The sequence below is a fragment of the Vespa crabro genome, chromosome 1 (assembly GCF_910589235.1).
Source record: "Vespa crabro chromosome 1, iyVesCrab1.2, whole genome shotgun sequence".
In the NCBI taxonomy this organism is placed as follows: Eukaryota; Metazoa; Arthropoda; class Insecta; order Hymenoptera; family Vespidae; genus Vespa; species Vespa crabro.
The window spans coordinates 7,410,251-7,430,693 of record NC_060955.1 but is presented as its reverse complement, the minus strand read 5'-3'; the positions used below and the strand labels follow the sequence as shown (position 1 = coordinate 7,430,693).

Here is a 20,443-nt window from a genome sequence, read left to right as displayed (position 1 = left end):
CCGGGATTGATCAAAATGAAATGTAAACGTAAGCGTCTTCATTCAATATTCGTTCCTTTCGTTCTCTGTTTCCTTTCTACGAAGGGAGTTAGAAAAATACGAAGTTAACTTTAATTGCTTCGAGAAATTGTTTTATTCGTCGGAGGTATGTACGGGCAGTGTGTGTATTTCGATATTAAATGATTTTTAATAAATGTTTAGCATAAGTTCGTACGAAGCATTCTAAAAAGATATTCTATTAACGATCGCTATATATGCGAAATTGTGATATCAAAGGATTTTCTCAAACCGGTATGATTAAAACGCGGAAGAAACCTTCTGCGTCAGCGTTTGTACGAAAACGTGTCGAGTGACACTAACTATAATAATTATGTACGGCCGATCTATGACTCGATCGCGTGGCAGTGGATGGACTAATCTATCTAATTTCTTCCAGGTTAGTTCGTATCGATTTGTGCCTTAAAAATTCGTCAACAAGGGTGTATCATTCCCTTTTTTTTACGCTCAATCGAATTAACATTGGAACATTACTTCTTCTCAAACGACAGTCGCACGTCTCGCACAAAAACGCTTTGGCCTTTCAAACCGATCCTCCTCGTTTCATTCTTATTTATGACTTACAAACGAGTTAGAATAAGGAAATATAGAAGAATAGAAAAGGAAAACGCAATGTTTCTAAACACAGCGTGCTTTGGTACTAGCCTGAGTACTAATTGCAAATAAGTTAATATTAAATAGTTACGCGGTAATATACTATACTAAAACAATTACTGTCACTTCCTGTATCAGCGTATCGTGTCTTTTCACATTTCTAATCGGTCCTTACGAACAAAAACACATGGCCACTTATAAAACAAACTAGGAGAAACGTAATTGTCATGTAGAAACTCCTAAGTTTCAAGGAACAATAACAAAGAGTCAATGGACTCTCTTAACAAATAAGATAAAACAACATTAACGAAAAAAAATAATTAGATCGATCGTTACGTTTGTTATCGATAAAAAGTAAGCACCAAAACTTCTTCTTTCCTTTCTTTCTTTTCTTTTCTCTTTTTCTCTTTCTTTCTTTCGTGAATTGAGAAAGAAGCAGGATCCATCGTTATAATCAAGTGAACAGTCTTGTCCATTCGCATATTCATTAAGAAACGATATAATCGGCGGAATGATGAGAATGATGAGAATTTCGATGTTTGTCCTTTCTGTGATTGGTTCTCGAATTGCTGCCACGTGTGCCACTGGTTCCCGTGGTACCAGATGTATGATGACTGTAACCACTGTCACTGCCAAAGCTGCTGTCCGGTTGACCTTGGTATAATCTTCCTGTAGAGACTTGATCGTTATCCCTAGGCGCATAATAAACTGGTTGTGTATACTTGTCTTCGTTGTAAAGTCTGTCTGTCGGTTGAGAGTAAGTGTCCGAGGAATAAGTATCTCCGCCAACTTGCGTATAAACCGGCGTCGTTTCTTGATTCTGAAGACCATAATAATCGGTAGTATATTGATTGCCGCTACCATCGACACCACCACTGACACCACCACAACTACCACCACCACCACCACCACCAACACCACCACTGCCGCCACCGTCACGGCTAGCACTCATGTACTTGTACTTTTCATTTGACTTCTTTGATCTCTCCTTGTTACTTCTGCTTTGACTGGAGTAACGATGAAGCGGCCCGAGGACAGGCACGCTTTCGTATGGATTTTCTTCGAGTCTGAGAGCTTGAGCTGCTGGCATCGGCGGCACAAAATATGGCAGCCTATGTGCCACCGAAGGGACGGACTGTTGTCGTTGATTACTGTTCGTTCTGCTCCCTGCTACTCCTGAAAAATAAACTAATCGTTATATGAACGAATACATCTAATTGAATGAATACATTTAAGCTTGATATGTCGTAAATATAAATCTATATATATATATATATATACATTTATATATTATTATATTGATAATAGATACATATTTATTTGAAGTATTGAAATATTAAAGAAATTTTTGAAACGACGTTTTTCTAATAAAAACGTTAAAGTTATCACTTTATATAGGTTATAGATTTGTATCGATGTTTAATAAAATAATAATATTTAAAGGTAAAAAATAATAGTAAGTTAACGCCTCCATCGTGTATTATATTACGTGTTATTAATATTTCAAGAAAAGCTTAGACCGTTTTCGATCGAGCGTATGGATGAATAGTTACCATGGTAACGGAAATCGAACGTACCTGCCACACTAGGATAAAGTTGTAGCAAAGCATCGAGGAGCATCCCCTCGTGGAACTCGCCGACGTCGTGACTTTTGTCTCTCTTGCGTCGATCGAGACTCCTCGGGCTTCTGCCTCTTCGCTCCCTTGGCTGTCTGTTTCCGGCAGGACACGTGCCCCATGCGGGACCATTTGACGTGAGCATCCTTGCTTCGGAAGGTTCACCGACCGAGAGTTCATCCTCGGCGAATTCGTCCTCACTAGCAGGTTTCGATGTCGATGCTCGACGATGATGACAATGATGATGATGTAAACGATTTCGTGCATTCAACTCGCTCTCCTCATCCGTCTCCGGGTGGTCCCCTGTATAAACAAGTTAAAGAAAAAAAAAAAAAAAAAAAAAAAACAAAGAAGATAAATTAACATCCACTATATTTCTGTCTCCTTTTTTTCCTTTGTTTCTTTCTCTATGATCAATCCCTCCCGGCTCCTCAACCCTTCACTTTACTCTATCGATGCATCGACTTATTGGATTAATTCAATTGTTTTATTTCTGACGATAACAGAGAGAGGGAAGAGAGAGAGAAAGAGAGAGGGAAGCAGATAGATAGGTAGATAGACAGAAACGAGAAACATTGCGTTCGATGAAAGCAAACAGCATGCTCGGAGTTTTCGTTATAAATGGATTAATCCTTGGGATTTATTATTTGCCGTTACACTCATAGAACTTTCTAGTATCCGCTATATACCTTTTTAGTTCATTTATTCCGTTTACTCGCGCGCTTTACCAACGAGAAGATTGACTTCGTCTTGAACTCTTCTCCCGACTTTTCTATCATATTTGCTTAATTTTAGTACTATCGACAAAAAGGCTAGGACGATCGATCGATTCTATTTCCGAATCTTATGTAAGCAAATCTTGACGATCTCGTCGCTTTACATTTTTATGATTTGGTTATTTCATTTGAAACTACATATGTGAGTATGTGTGTGTGTATACAGTGATCAGCAAAAATGTAAATGTACACCACTAGTCTCATGAAAAAAAAAAAAAAAAAAAAAAAAAAAAGAAACTATAATACTGTTAATACTACGATAATACTACCAAAAATCTATTGATCAATAAAGATTAGGTAATTTTAATTATAAGGGGAATCTAATAAATGTAATGTAACAGTTTCTATTCATTTATGTTAATAATATCCTGAATATTTCACTGAAATAGAGATTTGAATCATTTTTATAATTTTACATGTTCCTCCAGAAACGAATGGAATAATAAATAAACGATGGAGAAATGAAATAATTGACAAATATTGGTTAATTATTGTAAGACGTGATTGTATAATTTTTCATTCTACAAATTGTTTGAAATGGATAAATTAAAATGAATGTATTTTGTAAAGGAAAAAAAGAAAATAGTATTATCTGTTTATGCGATAAATGTTTATCAGTCAGCCATATTGTAGAGAAATATGACGTGAATTGTAGTATAGTTTAAAAAAATAAAAAAAGTCTATTTTAATGTGTCAAATTCTTCAACAAATGGTAGATCGCAAATTATTTCTGACAGAAAGACATGTGAAATAGCATGTCATATTCGGTTTAAATATCATATAAATGCCGAAAATCGTTGCTAATGGGGTAGGAACAGAGGCTAATGAATGAACGCCGTTTACTGTTTTGTAAAGGGATTGATTTAAATATGAAATAAATGAAACGCGAATTAAATATTCCTAGAGATAAAACTATAAGATTACAAAAGAAGTTTGTTGATACGTACAAAGAATGAACCATAGAATATTCGAAAAGAGTTATTTGGTCCGAAATCAAATTATTAATATAAAATAAATTATGAAATTGAAGATTTATAAAATGAAGAATATATAAAGGTGTTGGTGTTGCTTTACATGCTTTACAAGGATGTTGATCCTTCAGTTAAGATTAAAGATATTATGTGGAAAGAGCACATAATACATTAAAAATTTTACAAAACATATAATATTTAAACATCTTATAAAATAATTTATCCTCTGTTGTTAACTCTATTCAACGAAGAAGTAATATTAAAGTAAAAAATTGGCTTGCTAAATTCGGATATGAATCCGATTGAAAATTTGTGCTTGATTGTGAAAAGAAGCCTGGCAAAATACGATGATAATCCATCTTCATGTATTCATGAGTTGTGGAGAAGAAAAGAACAGGAATGGTTATAGAATCAAATCCGAAATAATTAATAATTTAATATCCAATATGAAATGTAAACTAGGAACAGTAAAAAAAAGAAAATTAAGAAAAATAGACAAAGTATTAATTTAAAATCTTAATTTGAGTTTAATAATCGGTACTTGTATCATCAAATCTCCATCGTTTATTTATTATTTCATTTGTTTCTGACGAAACGTGCAAAACTGTAAACAAAGTTTCAAGTCCTTATTTTTGTAAAACCTTATGAATATTATTAACATAAATGAAAATAAACTGTTACATTTTGTTTATCAGATTTTCCTTGTAATTATCTATTTCTTATCGGTCAATCGAACAATTAGTAGTATTATCGTTTTTTTTATAAGGCCAGTGGTGTATATTAACACTTTTGCTCATTACTGTATATGTATAGATATATAATATATATATATATATATATATATATATATATATATATATATATATATATATATATACACATATATCGTTATATCAACGTAGCACACGCGAGAGACCGATATTTCGACATTTATTCGACTGTAGAGCTAAATCGAGAATTCGGACGTTTCGAAGGCAAACAAATTCCAGAGAGCACAGAGAGGTAGGGAGTTACGTGTAGGTGTTTCGAGGGTAGCAGTAAATTTTTGGCTCGAAATTTCGCCGGTAGCGGTACGGCCTCCACTGTTGCGGCCGCCATTGTCGTCTGCAAAGAGGAATGTACAGGTAACGAAACGAATGACGTCCGGTACGTCGTTGTTTCACGACATGTAGGAGAAGGCCTTTTTGCTCGTTCTCGCACACCTATTCTTGTTTTTTAACCTTTGCTTTTTGTTTTTGTTTATTTGCTTGTTTTACAAGTCATCTGTATCCCTTCTCTCTCTCTCTTTCTCTCTTTCTCTTTCTCTCTCTCTCTCTCTCTCTTTCTCTCTTTCTCTCTCTCTCTCTCTCTCTCTCTTTCTCTCTTTTTCTTTCTGGTTTTACGAGGCACGTTACCGTCAGTCTAACTCTATTCCGTTAGCTTACTCGAGTGCATTATTCACGCGTGCAACGTTATGCAAGTTCGCGAGCGCACACGATACTTGTCCATTGTTAATGAAAGTATAGTTCACGCTCGTACGACAACGCTGTTGTAACAACTTGCGTATCTCGTGTCGACCGTTGGTTAGATTATAATCCGACGCGAGTACGAGACTTTTCTCTTCGTATTATGTTAGTAAACAAAGATGAGCGAACTTTATGTTAAGTGAGAAATAAATTCTTTTATTACTGCTATTGGATTGTCTTCGCTCGAGTATATTTGCTAACTTCTCTAGTATTTCCAAATATTATCTTTCGAATGATTAATATGAATACGAATTATTTATTTGTCGTTAAAATATAATAATATCGTAGTTATGACTATGTAAAATTTTTAATCGAATTAATTAATCGTCAAGAATAATTAGGAATAATTAAAAAAAAGAAAGTGTTAAAAATTATTCAATATAATTTTTCTATAAAAAAAAAAAGAAGAAATTTAATTTAATCCATATCCTATTAAAAGATAATATAAATTTTTGAAAGATTTATTTAAGCAATCAAGTTATGACATTCAAATAAGTATTGATAAAATTTGATATCGTCATATTTCGATCTTTCTCCCTGATGTCTCTCTCTCTTTCTCTCTCTCTCTCTCTCATCGTCATGTTATTTTTCATTCATTATTTGTAAACTTTTTTACTCATTATTACTTTATAGAATTGTTAACACTTGGAGTAAAAAAGATGAGAAATTTCATGATTAATGAACGAATCGGTAAGTTCAAAGCGATCGCATTAAGAAATATTGAGGAAAGAGCAAGATAAGGGAGGGGTTAAAGGTGGAAAGTTGAGAGAAGAAACGTGTAACTACGAATGTACTTGAATAGAATCAAGGTGCTATCAACTAACTTCACTTGACATTAAGTAACCTCTCTCTCTTTCTTTCTCTTTTTCTCTCTTTCTTTCTCACTCGAATATCTCCCGAGATATATTACATCCTCGCGAAGAATATCTTCTTGAAATATCCTTTGCTCTTTGAGTGAAGATAAAGTTACGTGCCTTAGCTTATACGATTTCGAATCTCGAAACACTCATGTGTTTCAATCATTTCAACGTTTCACGTTTGCGAATTCTTATTTACTTGCAACATTCAATACTTCTTTAATCGCAAAGATCATGTCAAAGAGAAAAAAGAATAGTTACGATGAATGATTTTCAAAGTTTGAGAAGACGTTTCTTGGAAATGCCTACGAACATTCAGAACTTTCTTCTTTCAATCCTGCGTATCTCTTGAGAAGTATTTTCGATTGGTGTGAAGTACTTGCGCAGCTTGGAATGAATGAATGAGAAAAAGAAAGAAAGAGAGAGAGAGAGAGAGAGAGACAGAGAGAGAGAGAGAGAGAGACAGACAGAGAGAGAGAGAGAGGGAGAGAGAGAGAGAGGGAGAGAGAGATGGATAGTTGAATGGATTGGTGGTTACGACTAATGTACGTCGTGCGGCATGTATATTCGATTACCGCATCCTCGTCAAACGTCAAAAGCCTCATCACCATGCTAATTAGCCATCGGACTAATGGGAAGTATAAGTCAGAGGTCGTGTCACGCTTATCTCCACCCCTTCTCTTTTCAAAACTCGATCTGGCTATGATAAAGAGTCAGTAAGATATAAATGAAAGAGAGAAAAAAATAGATAGATAGATAGAGAAAGAGAGAGAGAGAGAGAGAGAGAGAGAGAGAAGAGGAAAAAAGGCTTGCAAACTCATGTTAGCCGACAATCAATGTTCAGAGAAGGGTTTAACTCAAGGCTCGTGTTAATCGTGACAAGCGAACTGACAGACAAACGGGCACAGACGATCGAAAAACAAGTACCTATGTTTTCTTTCTGCTTGGATCGACGATCCTGCATATAACTGTTTACGATAATCTTCACATCTTCAAAGGCTAGTCTCATCTAGAATGAATAAGTATCTACTAACGAATGAATAACATCTGATAGGTTAAAGATATCCGGATGATGTTCTTATACAAAAATTTTATACGATTTAAGAAAAGCTTTAACGATAAAAGATTCAAAGGTTGATCTCTTTTAAGTAACGTTGGAATTAAAGTTTCAGTTATAGAAATCCAATAAATCTATTTATCGTGTCTCTTTCCGTTGGTTTTGTATTCTATAGTTTTCTTCTCTCTTTTTACTTTTTTTTTTCTTTTCTTTTCTTTTCTTTTCTTTTCTTTTTTCGTTCAAATAAAACATCAGGAGTATTCGATCGTAACAAAGTTTGAAATAAAAGAAAAATTATAAATAATCGTGCTCACCGTTGCTAAGTTCCTCGTAGACAGGATTATAAAGATCCTGAGACGTGTAAGGATCTGGACCAGGACTGCTACAGACGAAGACACCTCTGCCGCCTTCCTTCACGTCCAGCATCTGTCGCAATAACGTAGAACAGTTAAAACGTGAAATTCTCGGAAATTCTCGGAAAAGTCAGACGATCCAGGAAATAGGAAACTTCTACGATCTTTTTATCGCGTCAAGTAAATTCGCATTAAGCATCGTATACGATATCCTACGGGAGCGACGAAATCACGAATCTCGACTCGTGGGACTAGCGAAGGAAAGCATCGTTGCGATGTTTGTGTTTTATGTAACGAGAATAACAAAGAGTTTTTTAGCGCCATAAGCGACCGTTTAGAGAGAGAGAGAGAGAGAGAGAGAGAGAGAGAGAGAGAGAGAGAGAGAGAGAGAGAGAGAGAGAGAGAGAGAGCAAGCGAAACACCGTACACGATGATCGTACACCTTTTTAACCAGTTCGCACAACCTGCTGATGCGTTTACACTAGCATACTTCTTTGGTTTTCGTTTTTTTTTCTTCTTTTTTTTTCTTTTTCAACATTTTTTTCCCCATATATGTATAATCATTTATAAGATACAACTAGTTCTTTACTCGTTCGTATAATACATTATTCACGTATACGTAATGTTTCTTCGCGTATACTTCAAAGTTTTATTATCCATTATCGGTAAGGAATATTTTAATTGTTGTTAATTGTAAATGGGATCGCATAAAATCAATGACGTAGACTCGATCTGATTATAATTCAAAGTACGTAATGGAACAAATGGAACAAGTCAAAGTAAGCAAAGCCATGGAGAAAAGATGATCTAAAGGTAGAGAAAGAAAATAGTGACGCGGAAAGCTCGAGGAGAGTCTTAACGCTTTCCTCGCGTTTCCGGCCAGCGATTAACTCGCTTCTACTACCTAAAGACTCTTGAGATCCTTTGAGCCCTCCACAATCCCCGCTTTTTCTTCTTCTTCTCCTCTTCTCCCTCTCTTTGATTCTATCTACATCTTCGTTTCTCTCCCTATTTCTCTCTTTACGTACAGTTCCGTTCGCAGAAACGCTGAGTCGTTGCGAAGCAGGCAGAAATCTGATAGAAAGAGAAAGAAAAAGAGAGACAGAGATGGAAAGAGAGAGAGAGAAAGAGAGAGAGAAAGAGAGAGGGTCGAAAGTTAATCCTTAAATTGACGGAGATCCTACCGCTGGGAAAATAATAAGGAACAATCTTAATGTGAGCTTTGCCTACCGCTAATTTTATTTTGACGTCGTTTCCTTGTTAAATACAAATTTATAAAATCTAAGCGCTCGTTAAATCTAAGCGCTCCCTTAGTTCCCAACTCGTTGTCCTTTTTCTTTTTGTTTCACAATTTTTTTTTCACTATTTAAATGAATCGAGAAAGAGAGATGTTAATGTAAATTCACATTCAGGAATCTTCCATTGTCTTTGAATTTCTTCACGAGGATATCCCTATCTCTTCCATCTTCTCTCATGCGCATACTTACAAAAAGAAGGAAAAAAAAAGAAAAAAGAAAAAAAAAGAAGAAAAGAAGAAGAAAAAAAAGAAGAAAAGAAAAATGTTCGCGTTAAGAAGTCTAAAGATTCTCTCGGCAAGAATGTCCACAAGATATATCCGAAGTATCGAGCGAATAAGTTTATCTCGGGAATTTTAAAAACGCTGAGATATTCGTACTTACGTAGCTGTTGTAACTTCGTAAGATACGAGTTGGCTGTTAAGTTCGCTTGTGCGAATCGGAAAATTCTAATGTCTCGGCACTTTCGAGGATTATCGGTATTTCACCACGAGAAACGATCTAGAGATAAAAAGCAACCTATTCGTTCGTTCGTTCGTTCGTTCGTTCATTCGTTCGTTCGCTCGTTAGTTCGTTCATTCGTTCATTCATTCGTATTCCGCAACGCTCAGTTTCTCTTTTTCCCTTTCTCCTTTCTCTCATTGTGAATTCTCGTCAATAAGTGCATGTTTGATGCAAAATTTATTAACTATAATAGAATCTATGTACTTAATTAATGCTACGATATTCCAAATTTTCCTCCATTATGCGAACCGTATAACTGATTTAAACGTAAATATTTGACGACCAATAATCGCGTCGTTGGTCACGTTCAGCCGCGACCAGATTTTCAACCACCTATTTCTATAGAGAACGATAGTACACGAGAATCCTCTGGAAATAAAATTACTTCCAACATTAAATCATGAATATTATCCTCTGTATTATCGTGTAACGTTCTACATCGATTCTACAAAACACTGACCTCGATATCAGCGAGGAAACGGGCCGTGGTAACATCTAATCTAGAGGAGAAGGACACCGGAACTAGGTAGAACGGTGTAAAGGGCCGATATGCAATATAATCGTGGATAGTATTGGAGTAGGTAGGACAGAAAGGGGTGAGAACGATTTAATCCCTGGCAGGGTTATCCCGTTTAACTGTCGTTGAAGCCGCCTACGTTGAGTTCTCTCTCTCTCTCTCTCTCTCTCTCTCTCTCTCTCTCTCTCCCTTCCTCGTGCTCTTCAACCCTTCAACTACTGTCCCTCTTGCTCCGTGTTTCGTCCTCACACATCGATGTGCGTTCACTTGTAGATAGTTTCTGGCCTCCGTAGCCCATTATACCTGTGTGTCCTTGTAACTACGAGGAGAATTTGCCACGGGAGCTGGACGAGGCTATATAGCGTTAACGAGAGTAAATGGCGTGCCGCAATCCCCAATCTATCTCACTACCCCTCCTTTTGGCCTATACTTCTCTTCCTTTCTCCTCCTCCTCTTCCTTCTTCTCTCTCTCTTATCTTCCTCTCTTGCTCTGCTACGTATTACCCTTCTCACCGAGCATTCTCAATCTTCTAGCCCTAGTCATAGGATTTCTTGCAACAAGAGATGAACGTACCCGCACATTTATACACGTCAAAGTCAAATTTATGAAGTCACATCCGGAGATTCGTCTTCCATTAAAATATTGCATCTCCTTTATTAGATGTTTCACAGCGATCTGTTAAATCTTTTAGTTTGACGTAGGATCAAGGATAATTTTGATCGACTGTTTCCTAAACGTCACAATCGAGAATTGAATTAAACGAACAAATATATCGAAGGTTATAACGAAGGTTATACCTGCGATAAATGAAAGATAAGTGAGGATATGGAGATCTGATTATTTTTAACGATTTCTGATTGAGAATGACTTTGCTTTCCAATGAATAAGTGATGATAAAACACTTGAATGGCCGGAAGCTTTCCTTTTAAAATACATGAACGAGAATATTTTTGCTATTATCGTAGATAACACAAAGCGTAGGTCGAAAGGATGAAAGACAACCGAATATTAGATGTAAAACGAAAATAAAAGATACGATAAATTATTGTGACAACGATAAAATTGAAGTTAGATTGAATCTGTTGATTATTAGTGTACGAAAGAAAGCATTGTTGATTTACAATAACACGGATATTTCCTCGATAAATGATTTAATTCAAACAGATCCTTAAGTGTTTCCTAATAAAGCAAATTGATTTTCTTTCTATATTTTGTCGATAATCCTTTATTTATTAATTTCTTTCTATTAAGCATATAATAATAAATTTTTCTCATTTTTTCTATCTTTCTCCTTTTAAAAAAGCGACAGAAAATACCAAACCTATCGATCACGTGAATCTTAATACTTTATTTGAATTAAATTAATGCAGAGAGCTTAAATGAAAATATCGTGAACAGAATGGAAATCGCAAAGTGTTAAATAATGTAACATGCCGTGACGAAAGTAACCGCATAGGGGTGTTTAGTTTTGAATGACAAACGAGAAAGTATGTTTTGTGTACTATACGAAAAGATCTAAACAAAATGATCTTCATATAATACAGTTACTCACAGTTAGATCAAATGAAATAGTTTATCATAGTACGTCTGTAAATCACGCCAACGTAATTTTATATCTATCTTTCTTATTGATAATTATAAAATTGCGATATTTATTATTATTTTATCTATTAATTTTATTATTTCAAGAATCGATGATTGTATTGTTAGATTGCAATTGTCTCTATACTATTTCTTAAAAATATATCGAAATATCATTGTCTCACACAAATCCCTTTGCAACGATTTCAAAAGACCAAAAGCAATTGGTCCAAGACGATCAATCATACTTGTCGACCCTGAAACTCCAGGGCAAAGCTACTACTGGTAGAAATGTCGACTACCCTTCTCTTTCTCTTAAGGGAAACGAAATAAGCGAGCCATACCTAAATTAAAGTCCCGAGGGCAAAGACTATCTGCCACAAAAGAGGATCGCCCGATTACTCTCATCGTCCCAGTTATAACGTCCGACGGCCTCTTGCTGGTTAGAAAGAGAAAGGGAGAGAGAAAGGGGGAGAATAATTGTCGTTCCATAGCAGCCTCTGATATGGCCTCGAGAGTTACACGCTTTCGAGGGTGCTTTCCTAATAAGAGCGTATCGCGAGTAATACGCGGACGAGCTCGAGCTTACTTCCGTTAAAAAGATAGCTTTATAGCTCCGCTCGTAAATCTACGAGCACTCGAAACACTTTATTTCGCCTCGAGCGATCAGCAAACTACCCGTCCGTCATCTTTCGGACTTATTTTCGACGAACCCTTTTCGTTAGACTTCTGTTTTGTTTTTGCACGCTGATGGAACGATATTTTCTCTCTGTGTGTGTGAAAGAGGGAGAGAGGGAGAGAGAGAGAGAGAGAGAGAGAGAGAGAGAGAGAGAGAGAGATGTTTTTTTAATTACTTCTTTTTAACTGTTGGGTATTTATTCTTTATATTTTTCTCGGATTGAGAACAAGTTTTGAAGGAAAATAAATGATTTTGTTAATTATCGTTATCGTTATATTAGTGATCGAAATTAAAAGTTATTAAATATTGTGATGTATAGCGCGTTTATCAGATAAATATTTAATATCTCTATTATATCTTTATAGTAATGTGAGAAAAAAGGATAGATAGAAAGATTCGAGAGACCAATGACTGTTCCGTCTTGATTGCATGCGAGTAGAAGCTGAAAGTAGGAAGGAAGAAAGAACTAAGAGAGTATCTGTCTACGTTGAATGGATAGAAAGATGATAACTAAAAGGAAAGATACGTAGACGTTGAAAATGGCAGAACGTAATTTCTGGTGTTTTAATCAAAGATAAAGAACGGAAGGATATGAATGAGAAAGCAATGTTGCTCGGACTATTCGAACTAAAAGCTCGACAGTTGATTATTGAAAAAATTCGAAAATAAAAGGGAAATCTTTTTTCTATTAAAAAAATATACAGGAAGGAAAGTTGATTAGATCGTATAATATAAAGGATCCTTAAAGCATTTCTGATCTAACGAGGAAGTATTAAAAAAAACCTTTCGAGAAGATGAACTGATGATCGACGATGGAACAAGTTCAGATTTACGTCTTCAATAAACCCGAGTGGAACGTCTTCTAGTAAAGAAAGAGAAGAAGGAGAAAAAGATGAAGAAGAAGATCTAGTGACATTGTGAGAAGAAATTAAATGTGAGGAAACAAGATAAAGATGGAGCTAAAAGAGATAGATGGATAAATATCTATTTATCATCAGATAGAGATAGAGATAGAGATAGAGATAGATAGATAGATAGATAGATAGATAGATAGATAGATAGAGAGAGATATTCATGGTATAGATGTATTCTGGCGGAGAGGCTTGATCCATCGTATCAACAGCAGGAAGCAATATGTCCGTGCGGTAATAGCGTGGAGCACGAAGGCTAATAGCTTGTCCCTAACGCGCCTAACCTGCCTCGCGTTCTCCAAACCTGTCCGCCGTGTATCGTACGTCTGCTGTTCGTTGATGTAGTCTCCTCTCACACTTACAAGACGTCACGAACGTAACATAACACATAGACACGTAGACACGTAGAGAGGTACACACACACACACACACACACAGAGAGAGAGAGAGAGAGAGAGAGAGAGAGAGAGAGAGAGAGAGAGAGAGAGAGAGAGAAGGTCGCAAGAGAAAGGAAGGGTAGGGATAAGGGAGGGAGCAGAAACCTAGACGTTAAGGTCGTAGCTCGAAGGCATCTACACGCGATCCTCCACATGCCTTCCAAAGGCGAAGTGGATGATATCCCGAGATTCCGACGTTTCTCTCTACCAATGCCAGTTGGTGTTCTCTCGACTGTGTGAGTCCGTTCGCTTCGGTAATATGCTAACCCGAGCGCTACTAACGTAACTGGCTAATTGTTAGTTATTGCACCAATTGCATTAGGTTCTAAGTCCGGCTTTACCCTATACTAGCTAGCTAGCTAGCTATCGTTACATCAACCTCGGTTCGCAGATATCACGGCGATGTTCTCCTTCTCGTAACGACGTGCCATGACACGGATTGACCCTCGTAATATGCCTCGACAACAGGTGGATGTATAGTAGAATCGATGCTTATCCCGTAGGAAGTGAAGTTGATGCTTCCTAGAGCTATGATGGATAATTCCAAGGATTTATCGAACAATCGTGAAACTAACCATCTACGATGGCATTCTTATCCGACGGGATTGACTTTCTCCATCGAAGGGAGAACAAATCAATATAAAAGTTACATCGCTAATGACGATGGTACATCCAGTAATCGATTCCTAACGATTTTAAATGTCCTTCATCTCGAACAATCATTCCTCTATCAACCACATTTGGGAAAACTAATCCGAAGGGAACAATGAGGGTGACTAGGGGAAACCATTTTGAAGCCGAAGTACGGAAGAAAAGTGAATAAAGGAGAAAGAGAGAGAAAGAGAGAGAAAGAGAGAGAGAGAGAGAGAGAGAGAGAGAGAGAAAGAGAGAGAGAGATGAGAGGGGCAACTAAGTGCCGTAGAAAATTACTGCGTCTGGAAAGAGATAGAGATAGAGATATTGATAGAGATAGAGAGAGAGAAAGAGAGAGAGAGAGAGAGAGAGAGAGAGAGAGAGAGAGAGAGAGAGAGAGAGTACGAACCGCCCGCCAGGACCATTTCCTTCGTTCTGATTCTTTTAGCGCGAATTTGACCCTCGTCGAGGACGAAAGAAACGAAGCGCGTCTTCTCGCAATTAAGTTACCGAGCGAAGAGAAAAAGAGGGTGGAGATGGTGAAGCAGGAAGATCGTCGCCGTCGGCGAACGGTGGATATTTGCGCAACTCCATTTGCGAAATTAGAGATCTTTTCGTCCGTGGGATGGCAATCGGCTGGAGAGCAGAGGTGACGCGGCACAATGGTGACGCGTCGATCTCTTCTTTCTTTTTATATGCTTCTGTATCTCTCTCTCTCTCTTTCTCTCTTTCTCTCTCTCTCTCTCTCTCTCTCTCTCTCTCTCTCTCTTTATCTCTTTCTTTCTCATTCTTTTTTTTCGTTGTCGATCCTTCTCATTGCTTTCTTTTCCTGAATTCATCTTTTTTTCATATCCATCTAACAATACTCTCGTTTTAATAATCTATCTCTACTATTCTCTCGATTTAATACGCTATCATTGAAATTATCTTTGTAATTCCCTTTCTGTTTACTTTTGCTATTATACGAAGAAGCTCCTTTTGCCCTTTGATACACTTAATGCTAACACGCCTGTAAGACATTCTAATCTCTAGCTCTTACAACCCTTCGCACTGCGGATTCAAGCATATCACTATGTCTATTCGTACCTATGGCTATAACGATAAGTGTCTATCTTATTTCTTCTTTTTACCTCCGATCTTGCCATCAATGGATAGGGAATCCTCTTTTCTTAACATTTAGAGGGAGGATTCACCATAGAACGCGTACACTCCTTCCTTATCTTCTCCAGAAAGAATTTGAACACAGAAGTGGTTATTCCGTGTCCACGTGTGTCGATAATATTGTATTTATTTTTTTTGTCTTTTTTGCTTTTGTATTTCTTTTTTTTTTTTAGTTGGGAGATGTTTATTTACGATCGCGGCGGCTACGATGATATTTCATTTTTTACAGATTGTTTATCTCCGAATTCGTATGATCATCATGTATCTCGAACGATCTCTGATAAATATAGTCTTTTCGAAAAAAAGAATGAATTTCTAAGTTTTCGAGGATACGAATATGGTAAAAGGATGGGATTGTGGACCGGGTTTAATAACCACTCCTTGTCAAATTTTTCAGCAAAGTGACTTTATTTTTTCCTTTATCATGTTATCTCCTTCCTTCTTTCTTTATAGTTTAGTATACACAGAGCTGGTTTTTTTTCGTAAATCCGTTGCTATTTGCATCCCTATATTCTTTCGTTGCTTCTCATACTTGTAACTATAGTGCCGTTTAACTTACACATTTGATCGATTTTTCCAATTTTTAATGTGAGCTGAGATCTATCGTTTTTCTTTTTGCGCTATCAGTGCAAGTGTAAGAAGCAGTTGATAAAATAAAAAAGAACGCTCTCTCTCTCTCTCTCTCTCTCTCTCGCTCTTTCAATCTTACCATAATTCATTCATTTTTACATATCACGATAATGAGATACAAACACCGAACCGAAATTGTATCGTCCATCTAATTAATTATTCAATGTTATTAATAAATAATAATTATAATAATTATAATAATGACAATGAGAGACGACGATGATGATGTGTGACGATAATTAACAGTAATAATATCGATTAATTCGCAATAAAATAAAAAATAGAATAAAAAAAGAAAAAAGAAAAAGAAAGATTCATAACGTTTAAACTTTCCTCAGTTAATCTTGCGGACTTAATTGTCCGTCTCTATATATTCCCTTTTTTCTTTATTTTCATTATTCTTCGTTTTACTCTACACATCTGCGTATACTATATACAATTGGCGAGTTGCCTCTCTATCTCTATTTACAGTCACAAAAAGTGTTTCAATTTTCTTTTTCTTTCCTTTTCTTCTTATTTTTTTTACCGTGCCCACACAACCGGCAATAAGGCCACTCTCGCCCACTGCTAAACGAATCTTCGAACTTTTCGATTACATCTTATCTTCGAACTTTCTCTCTCTCTCTCTCTCTCTCTCTCTCTGTATATTTTTTTATAATCGTCCATATCGTTTTTAAGTGAGATTGTGCAAGCACGGCACAAGTAACAAAATAAATACTGACTAGTCCGCCTTTAGTATCATTATATCATCAACGATATAAAGAGAAAAGAAAAAAACGTGAAGTATATAGATAATATTCGATAATATTGAAAGATAAAAAAAAAGTATCGTCCAAAAAGGGATGTTCGAAATTATTTTTCTGATATTATTGGACGATAAAAGAAAGAAGAAAAAGAAAAGGAGAACGATTCTTTAAGAGAGAAAAAAAAAATATTTACGTATCATCGGATCTTTTTTTTTGCATTCTTATAGAACCTCGTAGAAATTAAGAAAAAAAGAAAAAAAAAATACGAGAGAATGCAAACCGCAGTTGTCGAGCTTACAATCAAATGTAGAAAATGATAAGGAGTTTTAATCGTAGTTCCTTCGGAAGTTTCCGCTCGCTGAATTCCGAAAGACACTGGAGACTATCTATCTAAGAGCTCAGGATAGAATCCGTTCGTTCTATCTTAAGGGCGACGAGAAAAGTAGGGAAACGCTTCGTTTTGGGCCAAGAAATCGAAAAGAAGAGCGGAAAAAAGTGAAAAAATAGAAAAAGAAAAAAAGAAAAAAGAAAAATCTCCTTTCGACCCAGGAACGAAAATCCTCGTGTTTTCTCGTGCTATCTCAAGGGATATGTGAATCATCTTTTCGTGTCCACTTGTGACTTCGTGTAGAAAATTATAGTTTCGCGTTAGCGTTCGTGCGTGCGAGTTTACGTACAACGTGGTGAGCAACGAACACGCCATGAAGCTCTTTCTTTCTCTCTTTTTATCTCTCCCTCTCTATATAAGGATACTTTTTGCATAGGACGACGTATGTCACGTATCTTGAACATTCAGGTAAATTTCCTCCGGTCTGGTGAGGAGATGATGTATCTGCTGCATCGTGCAGAGCGGACACATCTCCTCCTCGGTGCCGTCGGCAATGATTCGCCTCGCCGTTCCGGGTGCCTTTCTGTTGTACCACGAGTCAAGGATATACGCGTATCCTTCGGAGTCAAGGAGATTCGAGGAGGTCGCTGAAGAAGACGCGGGAAACCTAAGAGCCGTTCTCGAGGATGTCATTGCAATGGGTGGAGGAGGAGGTGGCGGCGGTGATCTTAAAGACTCGAGGTCGGTATCCTTAAAATCGATATATGAGTAACCTTCGGAATCAACGGAGTGTCTTCTGATAGGATGTTCTTGGTCTTCCGAAGGAGAGATCGTTCTTGGATCTGTTTGATAGAAAGTGGGACTACTATTCTTACTGCTGATAGGATTCGTTTGAGCTTTTGATCTATGTGTAGGTGTGATGGGTTGTTGTTTGTTAGGGAGTCGAGGACGTGCAGAAGGATAACAGCTAGAATCATTGTTGTTACTGCTGCTACTGTTGTTAGTGGTTCGATCGTTTTCATCATTAGGATTTGTGATTTTGGGAGAGGATGATCGTGAATGTGAGATTGGGCTAGATGGTAAAGGTTGTTGACTGGTTATCAATGCGTTTTGTGTAGCTAGGAGAAGATGACTGTTCAGCAACAAGTTGTTATTGCTTTGGGTATGACAAATGTTACTGTTATTCGTAAGAGTGGAAATTGTACGCGGCGCGTGTGTCGCGATGGAAAGCGAAACTTCCTGAGATTTGGCAAGTAATGCTCGTGGCGTACGGTAACCACCTAAGACCGCTCTGGAGGGCTTCTCCGTGACGCGAAGTATTGCCCTTGGGTCCCGGTAGTCGAGATAGTCGAGGTGATGGGGCGCAGGCGCGCGCAATGTGGCCTGCGGTTGTCGCTCCCGTAGGTGTTCCCGCTCTCGGGGATTTGTACCTCGTACCTCGATCGTCGGCGTTTGACCGATAGGATGGTGACTCGGCAAGTGATTGTGCAGCTGGGAGTGCGTCATAGCGTCCGGCAAATCCTCGTAGAGAACGGCGGCGCTGGTGTTGCCCGAACCACCGTGAGATTGGCAGTCCGGAAGGACCCGCGTCCGGCCTGCGGCTGCGGCCGCTGCTGCACTCGCTGCGCTCTTGCACGGCAATAGATTTTGGACTTTTCGTTTGTGCCTAAAACAGAACAAGACGATGCTCCTTTAATGATGAATTTTGATACATGAATGTAATAAGCGCGTTTTATATTTAATCATGAATATATGAGAATGATTTTCTAAGAAAGAATAGACAAATTGAAAAATTCCTGATTATATTATTTATGACGGACAGCTCGATTGAAATATTCCTTAATAAATTCCGTTAATCAAAGTTTAGTTATTTTTTTTTTTTTTTTTTTTTTTTTTTTTTTTAAGGAATAGAATTCATCAAAGACCGTATGGATATTCTACTTTATTCTCATTTCTCTGCGTTCTCATTATGACAAATCATTTCCATTTCTCACGTTCTCGTTTCTCGTTCGTAGTCATACCAGATTAGTTAGGAGCTCGTTGTAATTGTTTGTACAAGCGGACTTTAGCTAGTTGCGCATGGGCAGATGCGCACACTCGAGAGAGTGTTCTTCTTCAATGTAAACTTTAATGAATCGGAGAGGTTGTGGAGGAGGAAGTTGTTGGGATGGCCAGCCTTTGCCTATCAGTGCCGTTTCATACGTTCATTGGTTGGTGGTTGGAGTTACTAGTCATTGACTGTACGTTCGAGAGTACTGAGATGTGTGTACCAAAGTAAGTATACATGTATGCATAGGTATAATATATATCTATATGTGTGTGTACATAGTATATATACAAACGTATGTATCCCTTCTATGTAACTCAACCGGCATATTCGACATAAAACGCGTCTCCGTTCGTTCCACTATCACCCTTTCTCCTCTTCCTCTTCTCGAGTCGTTACCCTACTACTAGCCCTCCGCCTCTGTTAATCACGGTGAGCACGGTGAAAGCGTTTAAATTCGCCACATCCAACTCGTTTGGGTGCTACCGGCTGTGGTGGTACTGTGCTGGAGACGAAAGGGAAGGGATTCATTTATCCGAAAGGATCTGCGGTATAAATGTGGGGGGAAAGAGGAACGCGAGGGAAGGAGAGAGGTCGAGAGGTCTGCACTACGGAGATAATAACAACGGTAACGTACACTTGCATCTATGCTTCTCTTCTCTCTTTCATTGCTTATCTTTTCTCTTGATTTTTTTCCTATTTCAAGGATTTCCTTATCAATCTAGCTACACTATTACATATCTACATTCACAAAGACGTTACGAAAAAGATTCTAAAAACGACAATTTTTTTCTTTCCATTGTATCATATAAAGTTGAATGTTTGGTTATTGATTTTCAGTGAATAGGATTCAAGTGCTTTGAATGATTTATTTATTTACTTAATCTACAATTTTAAAAATAATAATGTCAATCGATATTCATCTAAGTGTTTCTTCTATATGTATCTAACAATAGGAACGCAGTAGTAGGATCAATTGGAAAATATAGTGAAGATCGTAGAAAAAGAGAAGGATCGATCGATCATTTTCAATGGATTTAAATTAACAATATTGTTCAAGAGAACTACAGAGAATGTTCTTTAATAAGATCAATTTTCAAATAATGTTTGAAGATAGGAAGAAGAGTGATAAGACGATACTTCGTTACATCGTAGATAGAGAAAAGCTTATGTATATCCCGGATATA

The 20,443-nt window shown here is 37.1% G+C and overlaps 1 protein-coding gene across 6 annotated transcripts in view; it reads right to left on the bottom strand.

The window, feature by feature from the left end:
- The window catches only part of LOC124431807, a 404,139-nt gene that overhangs the window by 664 nt on the left and 383,032 nt on the right, over nt 1–20,443 (bottom strand). For 5 of the 6 annotated variants that reach the window (XM_046980118.1, XM_046980135.1, XM_046980130.1 and 2 more), the window contains 4 exons: nt 18,647–18,875; nt 7,748–7,859; nt 2,229–2,570; nt 1–1,839 (listed from right to left, as the gene is read on the bottom strand). The exon at nt 1–1,839 is cut by the window's left edge and continues 664 nt beyond it. In XM_046980118.1, the coding sequence (XP_046836074.1) occupies nt 1,139–1,839; nt 2,229–2,570; nt 7,748–7,859; nt 18,647–18,875 (1,384 nt within the window). In that variant the 3' untranslated portion in view covers nt 1–1,138. The remainder of the gene's footprint in view (nt 1,840–2,228; nt 2,571–7,747; nt 7,860–18,646; nt 18,876–20,443) is intronic. The other variant, XM_046980154.1, reaches the window with a different exon arrangement.